Source organism: Syngnathus floridae, chromosome 19 (genome assembly GCF_059516105.1).
Source record: "Syngnathus floridae isolate MCC-2025c chromosome 19, RoL_Sflo_1.0, whole genome shotgun sequence".
Taxonomy (NCBI): domain Eukaryota; kingdom Metazoa; phylum Chordata; class Actinopteri; order Syngnathiformes; family Syngnathidae; genus Syngnathus; species Syngnathus floridae.
In genome coordinates this window covers 323,730-347,251 of record NC_142431.1, presented here as the reverse complement: position 1 = coordinate 347,251, position 23,522 = coordinate 323,730, and the positions used below count along the sequence as shown (strand labels likewise).

The following is a 23,522-nucleotide window of genomic DNA, read 5'->3' as shown; positions in this document are numbered from 1 at the left end:
CAGTCATGAGCGACAAACGAACATGTATATAAAAAAAAATCAAGCTTTTCTCATACCTCGTCAGTAAATAATATTTAAGAATGTTTTTAAAACATGATTAAATACATTCATCTTTGGCCTGAAATAATTGGTCCCTCATTCCCCTTTTCACTTAGGCAGCAGTACTGGTGTTAGCCACAAGATGTCACAATTTAGTCACAAATAAAAGCGCGTTAGTGTCCAGGAAAAAAAACCAAAAAACATTTACATTGAGACGTAGGCTATTTACCCAAATAGAAAGTCAATAAGAAGAATAACGAATACTGTATACAAAAACGTAATTCAATTACCCCCTCCCCAAAGAAATGATATAGTCAAAGTCAGCTTTATTGTCAATTTGCGAAGGTAGCACCAAAATGAACACCGGTAATTAAAGGTAGATAATATACCAGAAGTGGTACGATGGAAGACTTTTTGGAATAACCAGATTCCCCACTGTGTTTGCACATAGTCCAAGAACAAGTGTAAAAGTGAAGATTATTCCAATAGAGTTGTAACTCAATTAGAGGAGCGAAAAAGGCGGGAGGAGATCAATGCGTTGTTGTACTTGTGTGGAAAAGCCCGAAAGCAGGCAGGCAGGCAGGCAGGCAGGCAGGCAGGAGGTGGTCTTGGCCGAGGAGCCCCGCATTCCTCACATTTCTGCCTTGTGATGTCACTGTCTGCTGCCTTCACGGTACTCACCAAAGCTAGGGAATTGCGTCGACTTGAGCATGTTCACCTTTCGAAGGGCGCTCATTTTCATTGGGTGGGCTGAGAAGAAATGCCATCCATCTATCCAAAATCCAGTTCTGTAAGCATTCGCTTATTGTTATCTCCAAACAAATGTCGCCACTCTAAAGTTAATCCGGATGTGGCGGAGACCGACGACTGCTCGCCACCTCCTGTTGTGATATTTAAGAGTGGACAGGCAACGTGTAGTACATGTTAAAGTTACTTCTGAAATGTTGTTTTTGCATCTTAAAACAAGTTGTATAGAGTGCGTGTGCATGTGCAAGAACAAAAACGTGCGCCTACTGCAAAATGGCCACTTTGCAAAAATAAGCTGTATTCCGACATTATTGGGTGCTCGTGAACGCATCTAGCGACTCCGTCTCACGCCCGCCCGACCGCCCACTCGTGTCCAGAACGCCCCCGGAGGGCAAGCAGCGGACTGGACCGAATCGCATCGCATCGCATCGCATGGCATGGAACCGCGCCGCAGAGCCTAGCAAAGCAAAGACGCCCCAGCGAGACCACATCACCACGTCGCTGCTCCACTCACTCTTCGCCACGGCCCACACGTGAGAGAGACGAGCGGCTCGTACGCCTTTTTTGGTGGCGTTCAACTCCGAATTCGACCCGCCGCAAACTTTTTTTCCCCTTCCCTGGCGCCACCAAATCGAGTTTTACGACTGAGCTTGATTTCCCCTCCGCCAAGAGTCCGTCGCAAAAGCCTACGCTTCACGTGGAAACCTAATCCACACTGGATGGGGAGTATGTTTTCCGTGTGAAGGAGAGAAGGAGACGGAGAGAGGTCTCTTCGGGCCACATCGGCATGTAGCGGGGTGAGTTGGACTCTTTCAAAGTGTTTGTTTGTGCTACTTTTTTAATGACTGTTGGCTCCGCCGTCCTGTCCTGTCCCGTTCCGTTCCGTCCCCCCTCCCCAAAAAATTAAAAAAACAGGCCAAATGGCTGGGCCACGTCAGGAAGCTGACGGTGCATCCCAAATATTGTCACGGCTTGCTCCCCACCCCCTCTGTAAACACCTGTACCTGCAAGTACACTCGGGGTTGGTTCTTTGGAGCAGTGGCTTGCTTGCATTGGCTTACATGGCTTGTTCCATGGCGTGTTCCATGGCTTGTTCCATGGCTTGTTCCGTGGCTTGTTCCATGGTTGATCGAGTCTGAAATTGCTGCTAGAAATGAGTCAAAAGTCCGCCAAAGTTGTTTACATGCCGCTTCACGGTTGACTCGCTGGAAAATGACAGCTCAGGGAGCAAGCGGCGCATCACCTGGAACCCAAATGCGCAAGTGCTGCAAACAAAGGCCCAAAGGTCACAGCCTTCATTTGGCGCTTCACAATCAAATCATTAGCAAATGATCAATTAAGTGGAGCAGATTTTTATCACCTGTGGTTAAAAATGACTATCCAATCGGGCCTGATTTGCTGAGGGTAAATTGGCTGGGGGCCGCCCGCCGAGCTTTGAGATGCTTTCATTTTCACTCCTTCCTTCGTTACCTTGTCGTAGTTTGCATGTTCTCCTGATGTCGACTCCCTAGAAACCAGCCGGTCCAACTTGACTTCTTTTCTCTGCATTTTGGAAATGGGCTGGAAAGGGCCACGCAAGGGGGCGGGGGGTCACTCCGACACCCATCACGACTTTGTGAGTGGGGTGAAGTTTGCATTGGGACGGCCTCAGGTCTGCTGCCATTTCCGAATTTGGCCTCGGGCCGAATTTGGCCTCAGACATGCTTGCTCTAAATGAGGTCATAAATCATTCTTCAATGACATTGTCAGTGTATCACCTGGAGATTTGATTTCAAAACAGTTCAAAATGACAGCAGTCTACCCTCTGGAAACGATGACACCCCATTGGCAGTCTATCACCTTGGAGCTTCGCAGTCAGATCAGTCCCAAATATTGCATTCATAGTAAAATGCCTTTGTCGTTTGTGTTTTGGAACGCGTCATTGCACAACTCTTACATATTTGTATGCGTATGCGTGTGAACGATGTGTTTTGACATGCACCTGTAAAAAAAAAAAAAAAAAAAACATGCACGCAAACATCTAAAGGCAAATATTGCTGCAGGGGGCGTGCCCCCCCCCTCCCCCACGGACATCTGGCTGCGTCTCATGTCCAACAGCACGCTGTGTAAATGACATGGTAGCAGGGCCAGTGGTTTTGGGGGAATACACGGCACTTTGGTTTGCCGGAGAATTTGAAAGCTGTGAAGAATTCCGCATCTTGCCAGCAGCGCCAACTTAGCTCAGCAAGCGGCTGAGGGCGGGGCCAATGCTTTAGTGGTCTGCGAGTTTTTGGTGAAGTTGCTTCAAAATGTTGAGCACACAAAAAAAAAAAAAAAACAACATTGCCCGTTTGTGACAAAGCGTGTTTGGACCTGCCCTGTTATGTATGATGCTTTGCAGGTGCAAAGGGGTGGAATGTCAATCAGCGCAAGCCCCGCCTCCTATCATGGGCCAGAGACTACCAAACATCCATGCGATAGATAGATAGATAGATAGATAGACCTGAGCTCACAATAGCCGATGACAAGCAGGCGTCTGTGTTGTAGGGTCCTTTTTTGCTCCCCAATGTGTGTGTGTGTGTGTGGGGGGGGGGGGGGGGGCGCTTTGGGTTGGCGGGATGGGAATGTCATGGAAAAAGTGAGCAGGGCTGCGGTTTGGGGCGATGACGAGCAGCGGCTCTTGATCCCGGCTGTTGATTTTTCCCTCCTTTCCGTTCTTCTTGGGAACAACTGGAAGGACATGATAAGAGATGGCGCGCCTCCTCCGTTTCCCAGCGCAACTTTTGCTCCGCCCACTGGCCGTGCCGGTGCGCTGGCTTCTTCCTGTACGTTGTTTTTGCGGCCATCCTCCCACCCTACTCTGTAAGCTGTGACCTCCGCAGCGTGTGAATTTGGATTTTGGTCGGGATCGGTGAGCGACACGGGTTTCCACCAATGAGACTTGTGTGGTGCGTTTGAGCTGGCTGGAGTGCAGCAAAATGAGCAGATGATCTTTCAGGAGACATCTGGCCTCCCATCTGTGTGTTTGTGCGCATGCGGCATTTTCTTGGAAATGCCCATCTGTCGGCCTCCACTTTGCTAAACCGCACAGTGACAATTGACCAATTCTGTCGAGTCTTGACAGTCCTTGGACTGATTGGCCACCAAGGAACGTGATAGCAAGCGGCATGGAAATGTTTTTTTTTTTTGAAGACCTCTAGCGGTGTTTATGTCTTTCTGTCTCCAGCGGCGGAAGCGGTCCTGTCCTGTCCTGTCCTGTCCTGTCCTGTCCTGTCCTGTGGTCCTCCTTTGGGAATGGGCCAGCGTCTGGCCGCGGAGCATCTCTCCACACGGCGCCGCGGCCCGAGCGCGAGGGGGGCCGTGGGCAGCTCCTGAAGCGGCTCCGTCTTCAGCGCGACCTTTGAACTTGCCATGCCCTTCCGGCTGAAGCTGCGGCGCACGCGGCGCTACAACGTCCTGAGCAAGAACTACTTTGTGACGCGCATTCGGCTGCTGGACAACAACGTGATCGAATGTACACTGTCTGTGGAGAGCACGGGGCAGGAATGCCTGGAAGCCGTGGCGCAGCGGCTGGAACTCCGCGAGGTGAGACCTCCGTTAGCGGCTCCACCAAGATCTCCTTTCTGACGTGTCCCCCCCCCCTCGGCTTTAGACGCCCTACTTTGGCCTGTGGTTCCGAGGGAAGACCCAGGCGCCGGCGCAGCGTTGGGTGGAGTTGGAGAAGCCCCTCAAGAAGCAGCTGGACAAGTTTGGCAACGAGCCGCTGCTCTTCTTTGGGGTCATGTTCTACGTGCCCAGCGTGTCCCGCCTGGAGCAGGAAGCCACCAGGTAGGTAAAAGGTGTTGGCCATTCGCTCAGGAGAGAGCGCAGGTTTGTTCTGCAGAGGCCATAATCTGCTCTGCTAAAGGGATGGTATTCCAGGAATCCCCTGCGGCCTTCTGTGTGTGCGCATCTGTCCGTGGTGGTGGTGGTGGGGGGGGGGGGGGGGGTTATGAAGGGGAAACAATAGTCTGCTACTATTAGCTCGCTTGCACAGCGTCGGCAGCACATTTTCATTCCGCTCCCGTATTTAGTTCTCTTTCAGCCCTTCCCTCCTTTTTCTCCTTGTGTGAGTCAGGAATGTTGGCACAGCCGTCCAGCGTAGGAGGCGGACCACACATTCCTCCAAGCAGAAGTGCAAAAGGAGAGTGGGATGGGGTGAGCGAGCGGGTGGGGGGGGCTGGAGAAAGGGGCCGATGTCTGGTTTACTCAACAGACACTCATGCGTGCACACACGCACGCACGCACACTCCTCCCAAGAATCCTCGGCGAAGGCAGCTGCCGTCCGGCAGAGGACCTAGTCACAATGCGTCGCTTGTGGGCCCCTAAGCGCCGCCCCGGCCGGGCAGGCTTTGCAAAAGTCCCCCCCGCCTACCCGCTCGCTCCAAGCTTGTAAACAATCCTCTCAGTCCCGTCGTTTATGTTGACGATGACTAAAGAATGGCAAAAAGTGAGTGCAAAATGCTGGCCATACGGAGAAGGCTGCCAAGGAATTGTGGGAAGCCACACTTCTTTTTAAATGCGGCTCTAATTTTCACAGGGTTCACGCAGAGGTGAAGTTTGTCCAGAATGTCAATGTTTTGCAGCCAGACTTGTTGTTTGCTTTGGTTTTGCGGTTAGAACCCGCTGCCTTCCCGAGTTTTCTTTTTTTGGGCTGGGGTGGGGTGGGGTGGGGTGGGGTTGGGGGTGACTCGATCGAAAGTGTAATTACGGCGCGACTCGCCGCACACCCAAAAATCGTAATGCGCTTTTGTTGTAAACAGAGTGACTACGGTGGCTTGGCTCTTGGCTGTTTTCTTGATTTGGGGTCGGCTGCCAAAAGCGGCCAGTGTCAAAAGAGTGGGCAAGTGTCGCTCGCCATCGGGTTTGCTCTGCGGCTCCCCCTACGGTTGCCAACTATAATTATTTCCCAAAATAAGCGCTGCCCTTTTCCCAGCCCAAAATGTAACGCCGCTATTGTTGCTTTGCGATGAGCAAAGACCGGCCCGCGTCACGCGACAGGGTGCGTGCGTGCGTGTGTGCGTGCGCGCGCCCACCCGCCTTTGTGTTTGGCGTTAGGACGCGGAAATGTGAAGCCCAAAATTGACCCAAAGGGCTTTAGGAGGAGTCAAATGTTGCCATGAGTGTCCAAGGCACTTTAGTCAAAGGAAGAGAGAGTGAAATGTCCTTGTTTGAACAGTCTGCCACAGTTTGACACTTTTGCTCTTCCTCGGCTCCGCCTCTCTCGACCGCGTCAGGCTCCGCCCGCCGCCGCCGCCTCCCTCCCTGAAGCCGCGGCGGCGCGGCCTGACTAATTAGAGGGTTGCCACGGGAACGGAATGGCATCCCAGCCAACGGGTGTAATGACAGGGTGAGGGAGGAGGCGCGCGGGGACGATTACAGGCCGCCCCGACAGCGGCTAAAAAAAGGAGACGAGACTCTGAGGTGAAGGTGAAAGAAAAATAAAGAAATCAACTGCAAGTGTGAAAATGAAAGATTTGGTTGCACGACACGACTCGTGATTTCTTGGCGCCGATGGCTAGAAGTCGATCGTCATCTTTTGTCACGACCGTTCAAGCCGAGACAAACGCGGATATCGATCGGCGTGCACTTTTGGCAAGAAAGCTGGCGTTCCGCGAGGCCGCTGGCGTTCCGCGAGGCCGCTGGCGTTCCGCGAGCCCGCCACGGTCGGCACGGGCATGGCGTCGGGGCCGTCGCCGAGCCGGGCTCCAAAATGAGTCACTCGTTCCTCCGTTGATGACCGACCTCTGCCAAGTTTGTCTTTCTTTCTTTAGTCTTTCTCCTTGGTATTGTAAAACAAACGTGCCTTTGTGCTTCAGGTACCAGTATTACCTTCAGGTGAAGAAGGAGTTGTTGGACGGACGCCTCCACTGCACGGTGGAGCAGGGCATCAGACTGGCCGGCCTGGCCGTGCAAGGTAAGAGAAGAGAGCGCGACCTCGCGTGCCTTTGCTCAGGTCATCTTGACTTTGCTACCTAATATGGCCGCCGAGAGAGAGCGCACGCCACTTCACTTCCTATGCTATCTCTCTCACACACACACACACACACACACACACACAGAGTGTCCCTCCCGCTTGCTGTCTGTCTCTCCGGACGGAATGTAAACAGAGCGTTTGCTTATCGCCAGCACCAAGGTTAGTCTTGGCCGGCGGCAGGAAGAGCGTTATCACACGTCCGAGGCTCCGGCCGGCCGGCATCATGTTGGGCCTGGGAAAGTGGGAATCTCGTCACATGTTACGAGACTCATTAAGGGGAGGCAATGGGGGGGGGGTACACTTTCTGCTGACTTCAGCATCAAGAAAACGCTTGCCTTGCTTTGCTTGCAGCTGACTTTGGGGACTTCACTCAGTTCATGTCTCAGGACTTCCTGCGGGAGTATGTGCTCTTCCCAGTGGTGAGTAGCCCGCTGCCGCCGCCGCCGCCGCCGCCACCGCCAGCACATTTGCCCGCCCTTTCCAACTCTCTGGCCTGGCCAACAACTAGAACTGGCCTCACGGAGACGAGGTGCTGGAGGAGTGGACGCAGAAGGTGGCCGAAGAGCACAAGAGCCACTGGTAGCGACCCGCTGACTGTCAGCTCGATTGCTTTGCCGCCAAACGCTAACGCCCTTCCGCTTGCAGTCGAATGGCGCCGGCCGAAGCCGAGCTGCTCTACATCAAGGAGATCGAGAAACTGGACGGCTTCGGCCAGGAAAGTTTCGCCGCTAAGGTGCGTTGTCCGGCGCCGCTCCAAAGCCTCCCCGACAGACTTTAACGGCGCTCTCTCGGCGCGCAGGACAACTACACCAACGACATTTTCATCGGCATGTCTTTCGTCGGCGTCTTTGTCAAGCACAGAAACGGCCGATCCATCATGCTCCACAGGTCAGCGTTCGTCCCGGTCTCGTTCGTGCGCTCGCTCGCTCGCTCGCTCGGGGTGAAAAGGCGCCTTGGGTTGCGTAACAGGTGGAAGGACATCGGCACCGTCGCGCACAACAAGTCGGCCATCACCGTGGAGATCACCAGTCGCGACGACACCATCATCTTTCACATGGTGAGCCGCGCCAAACCGCAACTTGCCAAATGATACGTCGGGTCGTCAAAATGAATCTTTTGGGCCGCCCGCCGCAGGAGGACATGGAGATGGCCAAGTACATGGCTCGTCTGTTCACGGCCAGACACAAGTTCTACAAACAGAACAAGATTTGCGCAGAGTGAGTCTGCACGCCAAGCGCGCATACGGCGCTGATGACGGCCGCCACGGTGAGTCGCTCTCTGTTTCATGTTCCACCTCACGTGTGTCTCTTCAGGCCCACTCGCTCTCCGGCGCCAATCAGGAGGAGGCCCACCTGGACGCACCGCCTTTCTCTGGTACGAGTCAAGCGTCTGGCCTCTTGTTTTGTTTCGGTTGCATTTTTGCGCGCTGCGATTCCCGGCCCGACCCAACCCAAGCCGGTGATTTTCGCGTCTCCTTGGCCGCCGCCCGCGGACAGCGGCAGCTAAATGCGACACAATGGCCGGCCGCTCCTCGGAGAAGATTCTCAAGTTGTGGGGTCGCGCGACCGACCGCAGGAGGCGCTGCTCCTTTACTGCTCCCGGCCACAAATATGCCGACGCGGGCCGGGAAGTCTCAAAAATAGACAAATTGAACACCGTGGCGTAGTGAGTGGTCATCGCGCTAATGTCGTTGCTCTTATTCCCGCAGTCAATATTTGAAAGGGATTCCCCGACAGCTCCCTTTTCTCTTCCTTTCTCGCAGCCTCGGCCGCAGTCGTGCAACTTCCAGACGGTGCATTCCCAGTACCAAGACACAAAGAGCTCTCAAGGTACGGTGGTCGCCCGAAGCGCCGAGCGTCGGCTCCGGTGTGAGCCCCCCCCCCGCTGTGCTGCCGTCCCGTAGACAGCATCTTCCACCACGAGGAGCCCTACTACAAGTCGGAGAGCAGCCTGGAGCGCTGCCAGACCGCCGAGTTCCCCTTCCGCAACGGCGCCCTGCCCAACGGCGGCAGCGTCTACAGCAGCCCCAGCCTGAGCTCGCTCAACCGCTCGCAGACCTTCGTGCCGCCCTCGCCCGTGTCCTCCGACCTGAGCATCGCGGGCAGCGAGCTGATGCGCCCCGACTACATCCCCAGCCACCGGCACAGCGCCATCATCGCGCCGTCCTACCGGCCCACGCCCGAGTACGACGCCGTCATGCGGCAGAAGCGGCGCGTGCTGCACGCTCAGCGCGACCTGCACAGCCAGTCGCTGCGCAGTCTCAACATCAGCAACGCCTGCGCCTATCGCCAGCCCGAGGCGCTGGTCTACAGCCAGCCCGAAATGAGGGAGCGGGGCCCCTACCCCGGCCTGGGACCCAGCCCCGGGCCCTACGCGCAGGTCAGGAAAACCGGCCCGGGATTTGCGCGTGGGCCTTGACCATATGTTGGCTGCTTCCTGCCTTGTAGATCAGCTACAGCAAGCCGGTGTCTCACGGTGGCCCCCATCAGGGAGCAGCGGGGAGCGGGCCTTGTCGCTCGCCACGCATCAACGGGGGGAGCGGCGCGCCTGGCGCCGGCACCTCCATCTCTCACACGGTCAGCACGCCCGAGCTGGCTAACACCAAACAGCAAGGGAGCAACGCCGGCGGCTACGCCGCCTCGGCTCACGTGGCCAGGCACCCCGTATCGCGGCCCCCGCCGCCGTATCCCTCGGCGGCCTTCCGGCCGGCCACCAGCACGCCGGACCTGGCCAGCCACCGCCTGCGCTGCATCGGGGGCAGCAGCCCGGAACTGGTGACCCGCATGGTGCAGCTGTCCGTCAAGACCTTCCAGCCGGACAGCTCGGCGGTGGTGCGCCAGTCCCTGCAGGAGGTCAGCGAGCCGCTCACCACCGCCGCCGCCGCCAAGCACCGCTCCACCCTGGGCAAGCGGCACAGCATGGAGGTGATCATCGGCGGCATGAGAGGCGCCGGCCTGGAGGGCGTGGCCATGAAGGGCATCAACGCGCCTCTTCATCGAAGGAATACTCTGAGGGAGCACGTCATGCCCCCGCAGCCCATGGCCCAGCAAGCCCCGCTGCCGCCGCCGCCGCCATCCAAAGACTTGGCCATCCCCACGCCCACGCAGAAGGAAGCCCCGGTGGCAGCCTACCAGCATCAAAAGACTCTCTCCAACGCCACCATGCTCATCCACAGCAGCGAGAGCGAGGAGGACGAAGATGAAGAGGAGGAGGAGGAGGAGGAGGAGGAGGAGGAGGAAGAGAGGCCCGAGCTGGACGTCCAAATCCCGGGTCTCAACCAAGACATCAGCATCAGCGCCCAGTTGCAGGCCGCCCTGGCCAAGCTGCCCAACAAGCCCCCTCCGGAGTACCCGGGCCCTCCCAGAGCCATTCCCGCTCGCAACCGCCCGGTCGCCGCCGAGCCCGTTCCATCCCGGGGGCCCGAGGACGGCCAGCTTACCGCCGGGGGCAGCGGTGGCAGCGCTCTGACGCGAGGGGACCAGAGCGCCGGCAACGTCTTGGGACCGTCCATTTCGGAACCGGACCTCACCAGCGTGAAGGAGAGGGTGAGGAAGGAGCCGCTCAAGGAGAGGCCCGTGTCGGAGATGTTCTCCTTGGAGGACAGCATCGTGGAGCGGGAGATAGCGCAGAGGGTAAGACTCAACTCCTCAAACAGGGCATTGATCCGCATCGTTGCGAGTTGCTCAAATAGCGGCCGCGCTCCATTCACAACACAATTTGGTTAGGTTGTTTATTTGCTACGAGCCCAGCTCGCCCCCGATTAGCAATAATCTGCCCTTCGGCACGAGGTAGCGCAAGGAGGCTCTGTGGCCCGCTAAAGCCTCCTCAAATCCCTCAGATTACGCTGGGGGGGGGGGTCGTCTGTCACGTCCCTATTCTTCACATTGTGCCAAAAGAGACGGCAACGTCACCTTGGATGCCGGTGCTTTGATTTGTACCCAAACCAGACGAGGGCGTGAGGGTTTAATAGTGTCGCAGATTAGGCAAACTAATCCGATCCGGTTTCAAAGACCAAAGGAGGGGCGGGCCAAAGTGCTGCTTCACATTATGTTTGCCACGGGCGCCAGCGTGACCACGGGCTTCTCCTCTCTCCTGAAGACGTTGGAGAGGCAGAAGATGTCGGCAGACTCGGCCAAGCGACCGCTCATGATGGCCGCCCTCAACGGCCTCTACGCAGCCCGCGGCCCCGAGCGTCCGGCCGACGACGGTGCAGAGGCCGCCACCGACGAACGGGTAAGACCGCCGCTGGCTCGCAGTCGCTCTTCCATGAGTTTTGAGTCATGGAGCGCTCTCGTCGCCGCTCGCCAGTGCACGACGTTGGAGCTGAAGCTGGAGGAGGAGTGCGTCTTCACCGAGTACGAGCAGGTGCCCAAAAAGAGGGCGGACGGCGCCGTCACCACCGCCGCGCTCCCAGACAATGCCGAGCGCAACCGCTTCCGCGACGTGCTCCCGTACGAGGAGAACCGGGTGGAGCTGGTGCCCAACAAGGAGAACAACACCGGCTACATCAACGCCTCCCACATCAAGGTGGGCGGGGACCGAAGGCTTTCTCCGTGAGCTCTGGCCGCTGGCCGGCTGCAACGTGACGCCCTGATTTTGCGGGCAGGTCAGCATCCGAGGGGAGGAGTGGCACTACATCGGCACCCAGGGTCCGCTGGCCAACACCTGCGCCGATTTCTGGCAGATGGTGTGGGAGCAGGGCGTCAACGTCATCGCCATGGTTACGGCTGAGGAGGTACGCGGGCGGGCACACGGGCGGGCACACGGGCGGGTGGATGGCCACCTGGTTGTGTTTCAAGCTTTGCTCGTGTTTCCAGGAGGGCGGGCGCTCCAAGAGTCACCGCTACTGGCCCAAGCTGGGCTCCAAGCACAACTCGGCCACGCACGGCAAGTTCAAGGTGACCACCAAGTTCCGCACCGACTCGGGCTGCTACGCCACCACGGGCCTGAAGGTCAAACACCTGCTGTCGGGCCAGGAGCGGACCGTGTGGCACCTGCAGTACACCGATTGGCCCGAGCAGGGCTGTCCCGAATACGTGCAGGGCTTCCTCTGTGGGTGATCGCCCGCCCCTCGTGCACGTTTGCTTCTGGCTGGCTGTTTCATTCCCCCCCCCCCCTCCCTCCCTCCCCTCTTTCTTCTTCTCAGCCTACCTGGAGGAGATCCAATCGGTGAGGAGGCACACCAACTCCATGCTGGACACTTCCAAGAGCCCCAACCCGCCCGTGGTGGTGCACTGTAGCGCAGGCGTGGGCCGCACCGGCGTGGTCATTCTCACGGAGTTGATGATCAGTTGCCTGGAGCACAACGAGGTCGGTACCTTGAAAGAAAAGCCCCACCTTGCGTTGAGCTAGACGTGCACGCGCGTGGCGACAATGGCTCCAGCGGCCACAAAAGGATTTCCGAAACAAATGCCGCTCGCTCGCTCATTGTTGCTTGTCATCCCGTTTAGCCCGTGGAGATCCCCACCATGCTTTCGGGCTTGAGGCAGCAGCGGATGCTGATGGTCCAGACCATTTCGCAGTACAAGTTTGTCTACAGGGTCCTCATCCAGTTCCTCAAGAATTCTCGCCTCATCTGAAATGTCGGCAAACCCCGCTAAAATGGTTGCTTTCCATCCCTCTTCCAGACACTGTACCCATTTCAGGTGCCACAAGGTGGCGCCCTAGTCCAGCTGGCTGTCTAATTTATTCGTAGGATTGCTTTGCCGCCATCTTGGCGCAAGGTCACCTTTTTGAAGTGGGGGGAGGAGCTTCTTCGAACAGAAAAGTAGTGCTCTGGCGCCATCTGCGCTATTAATGATGCGTCTGCATCATTTAACAGGCAAGCAGCTCAACTCTGTTGCTTACCAAAACAACAAGAGAGTGGATGATGTCATCGTGCCGACATCGTGCCTGCACTTGTGGCAAGTCTGTGAATCCTTTTCACGTGAGCTGGCTTCCTTTCATCGACTGGGCTGAAACTTAGCAAAAGCAGTGCCCCCCCCCCCCCCCCTTGTAAATTGTGCCTCACGCAAGTAAGTCTCGGCAACTATCCTAGCCCAAACGTTTCCAGTCAGTATTTATCCTTCAACGTGTTTATAAAATCACATTTTGTTTTTGTACAGACACTCGTATTGTGTGAAAATTCTTTCCTGACTTGGTACTATGAAAAATACCGCAACCTCTTCAACTATGCATGCATGCGTGTTTTTTTAAACAACTATATATTTGAATGTATATAAGCGTATAAATGCAGTATATATGTGTTGTGTTGCGTATAAGGCACCTGCCCGCCTGCCTGCCTGCCTGCGTGCGTGCGTGTTTTTTGCACTCGTCGGTCACTCGCCATTCCACTGTTTGTCCCTATCTTTCTCCTGGCTGCGTGTTCATACAGCCGGATGGACGGATGGATGGATGTTTTGCATCTGCATTCTCCTCCTCGCCCGTCAACATGTACTTGCTCGTCATGCAATAAAGCCTTATTTTCTCTACGCCGCTGTCAACTAGTTTATGGCTAGAGGGAGGTTGGCCGTTGAGTGGGGGCTCACGCGACACGAGCAATGGTAGCACGTTGACATTTGAACTCAAAAATGCATTGGAAGTTTTTGCCATCCTAAATGAAAATAATCGTCCGTCTAACAGCTCGTATCTGCGGATGTCGCCGGAAGCTCGCTGGCGGGACGGATTGGGTTCTGTGGAGGCGGTGGCGGCGGCGACGACGACGGCGCGTATTCCTATGAGGTGAGTCGCTCACGCAGTTCTCGGACGTAGGGATGATCTTTCCCGTGGGCCACTTGCATGATGCTCATTGCCTGCACGACAAACGATCCGCTCGTGAACACGTGGTGCCTGGTGGCGCCTGGTGGCGCCGGTAGCAAAAGCGACGGCACCTGCTGGAGCGCGGCGACCCCTGCCGAGCGTCTGTCCAAGGCCAGGTAGAGTCGGGCCAGCTTCAGGTACAAAGACGACACGTTGAGCGAGTAGGCCGGATACAGCTGGCTGCCCAGACAAAAAGTGAGATACGTACTTGGCATGTGCTCACTTGTCGCAACGTTCGCGTTTGAGATCTTTTGGCTTGCGCAACATGGATTCTACCGTGCACTGTAATTGCTAGCTCTGATGTTTCAGAAAGGGAGAACAAAAAAAAAAGCACCTTCATTTGCTGGTATGATTGGGATTTTTTGGGGATCCTACTAAGAGGGTTCACCTGAATGGTTGAAGGAGCATCTCTCCATAGCGCACGGCAGCGTGGAGGTCTCCCTGGTAGACGCACACGCCCATGGCCTGGTAGTCGAAGTGTAACATGTAGACGTTGGCGTCGTCCAGCACGCCGCCCATCTTCTCCAGGGTCTGCTCGCACGTCTCCAGAAGCTCGCTAGGGGGTGCCAGAGAGTCAAGGGTGCAACGGGACAGGCTTTCAAACGGCCGCGTTCAAATTTTGGAGGATATTTTTCACACGTTTGAGTTCCTGGAAGTCCCGGATGCTTTTGCGAGCGTAGCGCATCATGGCCTCGGCGTCCGCCGGTTCGCCACGCTTGCACACTTTCAGCTTCAGCTTGTCCTGAGCTCAGGCACGCAAAGAAAAGAAAAGAAAAGAAAAGAAAAGAAAAGAAAAGAAAAGAAAAGAAAAGAAAGCGTCATTTGCATGAAGGCGTGTTGGGTACGTCCGTGCATTGAGGTGTGTCCGTGGGTCGTGACCAATGTTTTGTCTGTCTTTGAGTGCATTGCATGTTCTTGTTTGTATTTTGTGTCATCACTTTGCATCTGGTGCGACACTCTTCGCAGTTGCAGGTGAAGTAGTAGGACTCTCGGAGTCTTTCGTTGCGGTCGTCTGTCGGGTAGAGCAGGTCGATGTAACTGATCAACACCTAGCAGCCGGAAGCGCACGCACGCATCCACGTTCAGCTCGCTGGCTCAACAATCATATCGTTTGTGCGTGCGTGCGTGCGTCTCACTTCATCTCCAGCCTTCATGTCCCGGACGGCCCGCACCTCAGCATCGCGACCCTTGAATGTCACTATGGCGTTGGGAACGCAACTGTGGTTGAGCAACGCTACACTGCAAAACACATTTGATCGACTTATTCCTGCTTGAATTTTCATGCGGAACAAAATGACGTGTGGCCAGAAGAAGAAAAAGGCCACAGGTCCTGTCAACTTTCCTCTTTTGCGCAGGCGTTGGGTGAGTATCGGCACACCTTTGCAGCGTCCTGTGCATGCTAATTAGCTTAGCATGAAGCACTTGCTCAAAGTGAGGACTAACTTTTGTCTTACTCTGGGTAGATTGCAGTGCCCACTTGGGACAGTTCCTCATCCTCTATTGTGAAGCCATTACAGGAAACCTGTGGACAAAGAAGATCTGGGCAAGATCTCGGACTGACTGGAAGTGGGTTCGAAAAAAGAAAAGAACTGATTTCACCTGTGAGAAAAGCGAGAGAAGCTCTTTGGAGTCGGGAAAGTCCAAATGTTTGGAGTAAAAGCGATGTAGTCCGGCTGCGTCCGCCTGGATGTTGTCTCCTTTCTCCTTGTCTGTGTCCTCCATGTCTGCAGCAGGCAGGCAGGCAGGAAGGAAGGAAGACGCCCGTTTAGGGTTGCGTGTTTGCCTTTCCAAAGTGCGCTTCAAGCCGGGCTTCACGTAAGCGTTGGGGTTCAAGTCCGGCTTGGGATTTGTATTTCAAATCCTGGTCCAAATGGACCTGGCTTTGGACTCACGTGACTGCATGTCTCCGACCAGCAGGATCCTCTCGGACGCACTTCTTTCTTGCTGCGTTTTCTGCAGGGATAGGGGGCGCAGCGTTTCAGCTGGGACACGAGCGAGCCCGCCGCCTTCCTCGCTCACCTTCTTGGCCAGGATTCGAGCCACCAGGCGGCTGCTCTCCGACGGGCGCCACTTCTCGCCGTAGGCCACCATGGCCGAGCACTCCAGCTTGTGTGCCGCCCAGTCGCCCTTCTGCGCTCCACGCAGGAAAACTCCAATTGGTAATTGGCACATTTTGCTTTTCTTTAGGGGTGGTGGTGGTGGTGGTGGGGGGGGGCAGCACCTTATGTATCACTGCCATGAAACGTGCATAGCGAGCGGATGACCTTTGCCCCCTACCTGACATTTGGCATTGCAGTAGTGGGCTTTCTTGCACTTTCCACATCTAGCCAGGCTCTCCTTCCTGAAAAAGACGTGGCACCTTTTCATCCTTTCCTACCTGTGGCGTTACGTCCACATAGTTCCATGTTTTGACCAGATACCATTCTGATGATGAAGATAGTATTTTTTTACTAGCCTTCCACTCTCGGTAACCCGTTTGAACCTTTTGCTAGCTCCGGGGTGGACATTCCATATCAGCCCCGTCCCCCTCCCCCATTACGTGATGACGAGAAGCAGCAGTTGCAAGCGAGGGCGGGCGAAGCCGGCCGGCCGGCTTGAAAACATTCGGCGGTATTAATAGCGCCGACCTTACGGAGGGCCAAATGTCGTCCTGAAAGAAATGCCACGGTGCGAATGATTAAAAGCCACGTTGAATTTCATTCCTACCGCTCGTCAAAATAATAACACGACAGAATGACAGGCATAGGGACAGTGTCGAAAATGTAAAGACCAATGTAATACATTGGAAAAATGGACTCCTTTTCTGCATATGAAGAAAGTAAACAGCACTTAAATTCAAGGCTAGATGGACGCGGAGATACTTTGAGTTGTCCAGCCACCTGTTGAAGCAGAAGTCGCAGCAGGCTCCCCGCTCTTGGGCCGAGAGGACGCAAGCGTAGGGCGGGCAGGAGAAGAGCAGCTCCCCGACGTGGAAGGCTCTGCTTACCCGGAGGCCTCGCCCTTTGTCCGGGCTCTCGAAGCTCACCACGCCGTCCGTGCCGCTCATGGTGACTGACGAGTGGCCCGCTCTTTCTTTTTTTTTTTTTTTCCTTCTCGTCGCTTCCCCTGCCAGTTCGTGAGTGGGCGGAACCACCGTGACGAGAGAAAACAACGACATGAATGCAAATTCGAAAATATAAAGCTATAAATGGCGAGAATTGTAAAAGTAATATTGGTGATCCGTTATGATTCGAATTTTAAAATCTTGGTTCCTTTTGAACGTAAAAGCATGCCTCCCTCCGCAGTAAGAAATGGCACGCCGCAATAAATCAGTCCCTGTCTACAAACTAGTGTTTACTTTTAAGGATTGCAACCCAAAAAAAAAAAAGATTAACACATTTGGGAGTCCAGCTTTGAGCAGATTTGTCTGACTTGGCCGGGGGGAGGAAGAGAGAGGGACAGAGCGAGAGAGAGAGAGAGGGCAAGATTTGCCCCTGCATGCAGCATGGAGCGAGCGTGACCTGAGCTTTGCAGGAGAAAAGAGAGGGAGAGAATGGCTGCTGACTAATTAATCCTCTTTGCAGCCACCGCCGCCGCCCTGCTCCCTGACAGTTGCGGACATCCTTTCAAAACAGGTGGTCATCTCCAATCCCGCCGGATCCACGTTTGTCCCTTGTTCTGCCTCTGGAACGACATGAAGACCATTTTCCCCGTTCTTTCCTGAAGGATCTCTGAATTTCGTACGGAGCGGACACGAGCGAACGCGGGGAAAAATGAATCGTGACGCACGGGCTGCCTCTGCCGCGGCGAAACCTGAGCATGAGCGCTGGCTGGATACACCAAAGGCATCACACTACAGGTCAGTGCTTGGCGGACGTGGCTCGCGTTGACCCATTCGACGCTCTCGTGTCTCCGACAGCTTTTGACTTGAGGGTTAAGCTCTGCAAAGCGGACCAAGCCAAATCAGAAGAGCGTGGCACTCTTGCAAAAGAACGTAGCGGCGCTCCGCTTTATCCCCATTTCAGTTCAGAGCGTACTATTCCGAGACGGCGTGCTAATAGGATTGGCCACCTTGGAAGTGAGTCACGTGTGACAAGAGTGGACAGCCAGAGCCACCTGGACGACTTGAACTCAGGGGGCATTAGCCAGCTCATGTCTAAATGCGGCCACTGATCATTGGTTCGCAAGCTTCCGGCGCTACGGCCGGCTGCCCAATCTGCCTGCGCACAATCCCTCTTTGCGATGATGCTCTTCCTTAGATCTGAGGTGAGCGACTGAAGCCGGCCGGGAAGCCCGCCATGGTGACCTTTGCAGAGACGACGCAGGTCTCCTCCACGGAGCTGCGCGAGCCGCCCCGCCCCGGCGCCGGCGCCACCCTGTCCCCGGGGCTGAGGCGGAAAAAGATGCTGTGGCAGAACGCCGTCAAGCACATCATCATCCAGCAGGAGCTCAGCGCTCAGGTGAACGCCGCCGCCGCCGCCGCCGTGGGCCGGCCTCGGGCTCCCGGGAGAACCTGTCCGAACGGTGCTTTTGCGGCGCGACAGGTGGGCGTGGAGCCAGCTCGCAAGATCTTTGTGACCGACGCCTACATGGAAGAAATCAACCGGCAGATCCGCAGCAAGGCCTCGCGCGGAGTCAAGCGGCGCTCCTCCACCTTTCGAGTGCACCCCTCCCACATGCGCGGCTCCCTCAGCCAGAGCGTGGGAGGGCCCGGCGGCGCCAACGAATACGCCAGCGACGCCGACTTCTTTGTGCACTGGGGCCGCATTAGTCACGGCATTTACATCCCCAGCCTGAGGCACACCTTCAAGTCCAAAGACCTGGAAAAACTCTACCAGCAGCACTCGTCCCACCAAAGACGCAACTCCCTGGCCATCACCAATGTGATCGATGCCGTGGCCAAGCTGCAGATCCTGGTTCTGTACCTGGCCTTGGCGCGCGAGGAGGAGGAGGAGGCGGCGGCGCTGGCGGCGGCGGCGGCCGAGCCCCTGCGAGGCTGCTTGACGTGCGCCTTCATGGTGTTTGCCGTGGCGCTCTGCACGGGGGTGCTCACCTATAAGGACTCCATGTCGCCCAGGTGGCTTCATTACGCCGGGCTGGCCAGCTGGCTGTCGCAGACGGCTCAGGTTCTGGGAGGACTGGTCTACGGTCTGGAGAAAGACCCCTCGTGGTACCTTCTGTTCACGCTGTTTGCCACCTACACGCTGCTTCCCCTACCGCTGGCGTGGGCCATGTGCGCCGGCTCGCTGACGTCGGCGCTGCAGCTGGCGGCCGAGATCGTACGCTTCCGTCACGACGCCGTGCTCTTGACCAAGGTGAGGCCAAGATTCTCCACCTTCTGGCTCCGTTGCCTCAAGTGCAACTTTGGTGGTCGTAGGTGCTGGCCCAAGGCCTCCTGTACCTGGGGATGAACACGGCCGGATTCTTCATTCACTACCTGAGCGATCATTCGCAGCGCCAGGTGTTCCTGGAAACGCGGCGCTGCATCGAAGGCCGCCTCCGGCTGGAGCAGGAGAACCAGCGACAGGTAAGACGCCCGCCCGGCGGCCCCTGGCGGCTAGGATTTGACCACCGCCGTTTCTCCGCCAAAGGAGCGTCTGGTCTTGTCCATTTTGCCCCGCTTTGTCGCCTTGGAAATGATAGCCGACATGAGCTCCTTGGAAGATGAGCTCATTCCTCAAGAGTTTCACAAGATTTATATTCACCAGTACAAAGATGTCAGGTGGGTTTTGTTGCCAGTCCTCAAATGCAGAACCGGATCTGATCTGATCTGATCTGTCTGTCGGTCTCTGCTCGGCAGCATCCTTTTTGCCGACATCAAGGGCTTTACTCTGCTATCCATGAACTTGTCAGCCCAGGATTTGGTTCGAACCCTCAACGAGCTCTTTGGACGCTTTGACCATTTGGCTGAGGTAGAAAGCCGAGCCGAGCCGAGCCGAGCCAGCGCTTTGGCCCGCGTTTTGCTTCTACGCCAACCTCGCTCGGCGTGTTTGTCGCAGGAGCACCAGTGCCTGCGGATCAAGATACTCGGGGACTGTTATTATTGCGTGTCCGGGGTCCCGGAACCCCAGCGCGCCCACGCCCGGCACTGCGTGGAAATGGGTCTGGCTATGATCAACACCATACGGTGATGACGCCCGCCCTCCCGCCCGCTCGCTCAGTCACTACCAAAACGCGTCTGACGCCATCTCGCCGCCCCCAGGTCCGTCCGCCGGCAGCTCAACTTTAACATGGACATGAGGATCGGCATCCATTCGGGCTCGGTCCTGTGCGGGGTGCTGGGTCTGCAGAAATGGCAGTTTGACGTTTGGTCTTGGGACGTGGGCATCGCCAACATGCTGGAGGCCGGCGGCATACCGGGGTGAGGGGCTCCGGCCGTCGGCATAACGGGTGGGGGGGGGCTCCGGGTTTCATTTCCCTTCCCTCCACAGGAGGATCCATATCTCCAAGGCCACCCTGGACTGCCTGGAAGGCACCTACAAGACAGAGGACGGACACGGAGGTGACAGGAACGAGTTCCTGCGGCGACACAACATCGCCACCTTCCTCATTTGCCCTCAGGAGGACATCCCCCGGGATGAGTGCGCCGAGCCTCGCAAAGTCCGCAAAACCAGTCGCGGCCACCAAACTCCTTTCGGCAGCGCCGTCGACATGAACAGTGTACGTCTCGACTCCAGGCCTCCTCCCTCCCGGCCTCCCTCCCTGGCCGTAGTGCCGATGGGCTCAATCTGGCGTCCGCTGCCTTGCAGATCTTGGCCTCGTTCACCAACGGGTCGCTGCCCAACGTATGGCCGTCCACCTCCAAGGAAATCAACCAACGCATCAAACGCGCCATCGAGGTCCGCAGCAGCGAGCGTATGCACAAGGAGCACATCAGTCCTCTGTCCCTGCTATTCAAGGACACGCACGTGGAGGACAAGGTACGGCCGCACACTTGGCTCGGGCCCGTCGCCTGCCCGCCCGCCCGCTGTCTGTGTGTGTGTGGCAAACTTGACCGCTCCGATCTTCAGTTTTCCCAGATGAGAGACGAAATGTTCAACTCCAACCTGCTCTGCTCCTTCATCATGCTGCTCTTTGTCATGGCCGCCCAGGCCCTCATCCCGGCACCCAGGCAGGGAATGGCCGACAAGACGGCAATGATGGCTCTTGGTTCCTGCTCTCAGACGCTTTTCTTCATCTGTTCCCTCCCAGGCTGATACCGGCCATGGTGCAGTTTTCCCTGTTCCTGCTCACCTACACGCTGCTGCTGCTGCTGGCGCTGGCCGAGGAGTTCAAATGGAGCCCGGCGGCGCTGCAGCAGTTCTGCTGCTGGATCCACGAGAACAACGGCGCTCGCAACACGCTCACCCTCACGACCGTTGTCATCAACTTTGGTTTGGCCTCCACGGACATTGTGAGCGCGCACCTCCATGTTGAAAGAAAAGACTTTGCGTGTCAAACTCATCATTTGTGTGCGTGTGCGTGGGTGTGTGTAGTTGTGGTGCGTTCTGACAGACGCAGGAGGAGCTCACCAGATGGAAAAGACCAACACGGCGTCATCGGCTCTCACCGTGTGTTCCTACCCGGAGGTAACCAAGTGGAGTGAGGTGAACTTGGCTGGCTGGAGCTCCAAAGTGGCTCCTTTCCCTTCTTCCCTCAGGTGTTTGTGCTGAGCGGCGTGATCGCCATGGTGACGTGCGCCGTGTTTCTTCGACTCAACTCCCTGCTGAAGCTGGCCGTGCTGCTGCTGGCCGTGGCCATTTATTCCTACCTCATCCATCTGGCCTTCCTGTCTCTCGCGCGCCAAGACGTGCCGCATGGGTCCGACTTGCAAATTCAGATCTTGACACGTCCAAGAAGTTTTTAGCTTTGTCTTTTTTTTTTTTTTTTTTTTTTTTTCTTTTTCTCTTGTGTTCATGGTGCCTGTACAGGTCTTACTACGTGAGGAGAAAAGGCATCGCCATCCTCCTCTTGGTCATGTTCATCGTGGCCGTCTTTTACAACGGACGCCAGGTACCGACTCGTCCGCCTTCCGGATCGATGGCAAAGATGGGAGCGGGTCCGACTTGTATTTGCTGTCCAGTGGGAGGCCACCGCCAGGCAGGACTTCCTGTGGCGTCTGCAGGCTCAGCAGGAAGTGGAGGACATGCGGGAGCTGCGGGAGCACAATGAGTGTCTGCTGCACAATATTCTGCCCATGCACGTGGCCCGCCACTTCTTGGACCGCAGCAAGAACGATGAGGTGCGTGTGCAGAGCGGATCCGCCCGCCGCTCATGGAAATCATCAATGGTCTTCTTGCGCCCCCCAATTGAGTCATTGAGAGTCCTCTGCAGGAGCTCTACTCGCAGTCCTACGACGAGGTGGGGGTGATGTTTGCGTCTATCGCTGGATTTAACGAATACTTTGAGCAAAAGGAGATCAGGCACGAAGGTGTGGATTGCCTCCGACTCCTCAACGAGATCATAGCCGGCTTCGACGAGGTGACACGAGTCAGCGCCGGGCTCGGCTTAGCTGGACATAGGTTTCAAATCAAATGTTTGCCGCCTAGCTGCTGGAGGAGTCATACTTTCATTACGTGGAGAAGATCAAGACCATCGGCAGCTGCTATATGGCCGCTTCCGGTCTGGCGCCCGACAGGCAGGTGGGAGAGAGCCCCTTTTTTTGCTTTCCACGTGAACTTTCCAAGCCACGTGCTCGCTCGCTCGCTCGCGTCTGACTCCTCATCCACCTCCCTGGCAGACGTCCATGGACGAATGGAATCACTTGAGCGAACTGGTTCTATTTGCTCTGGCGATGCAGGAGACCTTGAAGGAGATTAACAGGCACTCCGCCAAAGACTTTCAGCTCCGTGTCGGTAAGTCGGTGGTGGACATGCGCCATCGCTCCTTGTCCGGCGACACTCGGGTGTGTTTCCTCAGACGCGACGTTGACAACAAAGGGCATTAAACTATAAAGCTTCTGCGGCGGCCTACTACGGTCGATGTCTAAGGGTGGCGATTTGTCCGTACCTTAGGCATCGCTCACGGGCCGGTGGTAGCGGGCGTGATCGGTGCCAGCAAACCGCAGTACGACATCTGGGGCTCCACGGTGAACTTGGCCAGCCGCATGGACAGCACGGGGGTGAGCGGACGCATCCAGGTGCCCGAGGCCACCCGCAGGATCCTGGCAGAGTGGGGCTTTGTCTTGGAGCTGCGCGGGGAGATCTTTGTCAAGGGGGTGAGTGTCGGATGGCCCGACGGAATAACTGGCGGACGTGCGTGTCCGCTTCCGTCAAAGTCCATGTGTGAGTGATGTTTCTGCAGGTGAGCGAGTGTCAGGGCAAAGTGCGCACCTACTTCATCAGCACCATACGCAGCAAGAGAGCCGTTTCGGCGACGGACGGACGCCCGGGGGCCAAGATGGAGGGACGCATGACGCTGGCGGGCATCGTGTTCAGTCTGGTCCAAGGCAGACACAAGGAGAGGCTGAGGGAGACCAACGGGGGATTCGCTTTGTCAACCTGCACCCTCAAGTGCTGATGGGGGAACCCATTCGAAGTGACCCAGACTTACATGCTGCCATACCTCTGCAGTAGGCTACGTAGCCTACTTGAACGTATCATTTTCCGTACTTTGTATCGTGACAACGAGGACGTCGTCAAGGCCGATTGTCGTCTTCATCGGGGTCCGAAACCTTCAAGCCAAAACATTGTATACCTCAAATCACAACGACCTCAACAACCTCCCCAAGATATACAATGAGCTGTATAATCTTTCAATGCTTGATCTCTAACTGTAGTCTTCCGTGTGGAATAGAAACAAAACATTGGCTTTCATTTTGGAAAGCATAGCTCAGTGCAAAAAATAAAAATCTAGAAATGTTTACTTGCATCTCAGATTTGAAAACATCGTAGACAATGGTTGACCTGTGTTCTGAAAATAATCATGCAGTGATTTTTATATGTTTATTTGGAATGGTTTTCAAACTGAGATTGTAACCTACTGT

General features: G+C 56.1%; 3 protein-coding genes across 4 annotated transcripts; 2 read left to right on the top strand and 1 right to left on the bottom strand.

Moving 5' to 3' along the window:
• The first annotated feature begins 1,094 nt into the window (after positions 1 to 1,094).
• On the top strand, positions 1,095 to 13,251 carry LOC148381288 (tyrosine-protein phosphatase non-receptor type 14-like). Its single transcript, XM_088361819.1, has 20 exons — positions 1,095 to 1,583; positions 3,992 to 4,350; positions 4,418 to 4,593; positions 6,624 to 6,721; positions 7,133 to 7,200; positions 7,290 to 7,360; positions 7,427 to 7,514; positions 7,581 to 7,669; positions 7,751 to 7,838; positions 7,916 to 7,998; positions 8,095 to 8,155; positions 8,544 to 8,610; positions 8,685 to 9,160; positions 9,229 to 10,413; positions 10,880 to 11,014; positions 11,090 to 11,308; positions 11,388 to 11,516; positions 11,599 to 11,833; positions 11,928 to 12,091; positions 12,232 to 13,251. Exons 2-20 carry the CDS (start codon positions 4,177 to 4,179, stop codon positions 12,358 to 12,360), a joined length of 3,735 nt encoding a protein of 1,244 aa, XP_088217945.1. The 5' UTR covers positions 1,095 to 1,583; positions 3,992 to 4,176; the 3' UTR covers positions 12,361 to 13,251.
• On the bottom strand, positions 12,813 to 17,594 carry LOC148381287 (N-lysine methyltransferase SMYD2-B-like). 2 transcript variants are annotated; one of them, XM_088361924.1, is made up of 12 exons: positions 16,459 to 17,594; positions 15,857 to 15,920; positions 15,599 to 15,709; positions 15,472 to 15,532; positions 15,179 to 15,303; positions 15,034 to 15,101; positions 14,716 to 14,818; positions 14,518 to 14,628; positions 14,210 to 14,321; positions 13,968 to 14,142; positions 13,651 to 13,759; positions 12,813 to 13,572 (listed from the first exon to the last, which is right to left on the bottom strand). In XM_088361924.1, the coding sequence occupies exons 1-12, from the start codon at positions 16,734 to 16,736 to the stop codon at positions 13,495 to 13,497; spliced, it is 1,395 nt and encodes a 464-aa protein (XP_088218050.1). In that variant the 5' UTR covers positions 16,737 to 17,594; the 3' UTR covers positions 12,813 to 13,494. The 2 variants fall into 2 exon arrangements, with proteins under 2 accessions (XP_088218050.1, XP_088218051.1); XM_088361925.1 differs by having other exon boundaries at positions 15,857 to 16,229; positions 16,459 to 17,589.
• LOC148381286 (adenylate cyclase type 8) lies at positions 13,583 to 23,401 on the top strand. Its single transcript, XM_088361820.1, has 22 exons — positions 13,583 to 15,738; positions 17,143 to 17,417; positions 17,818 to 18,018; positions 18,103 to 18,873; positions 18,936 to 19,085; positions 19,150 to 19,280; positions 19,359 to 19,470; positions 19,558 to 19,685; positions 19,761 to 19,919; positions 19,990 to 20,218; positions 20,308 to 20,478; positions 20,569 to 20,669; positions 20,750 to 20,951; positions 21,034 to 21,126; positions 21,198 to 21,358; positions 21,469 to 21,550; positions 21,621 to 21,779; positions 21,872 to 22,018; positions 22,087 to 22,179; positions 22,278 to 22,392; positions 22,552 to 22,754; positions 22,841 to 23,401. The coding sequence occupies exons 3-22, from the start codon at positions 17,857 to 17,859 to the stop codon at positions 23,054 to 23,056; spliced, it is 3,585 nt and encodes a 1,194-aa protein (XP_088217946.1). The 5' UTR covers positions 13,583 to 15,738; positions 17,143 to 17,417; positions 17,818 to 17,856; the 3' UTR covers positions 23,057 to 23,401.
• Positions 23,402 to 23,522: the final 121 nt, after the last annotated feature.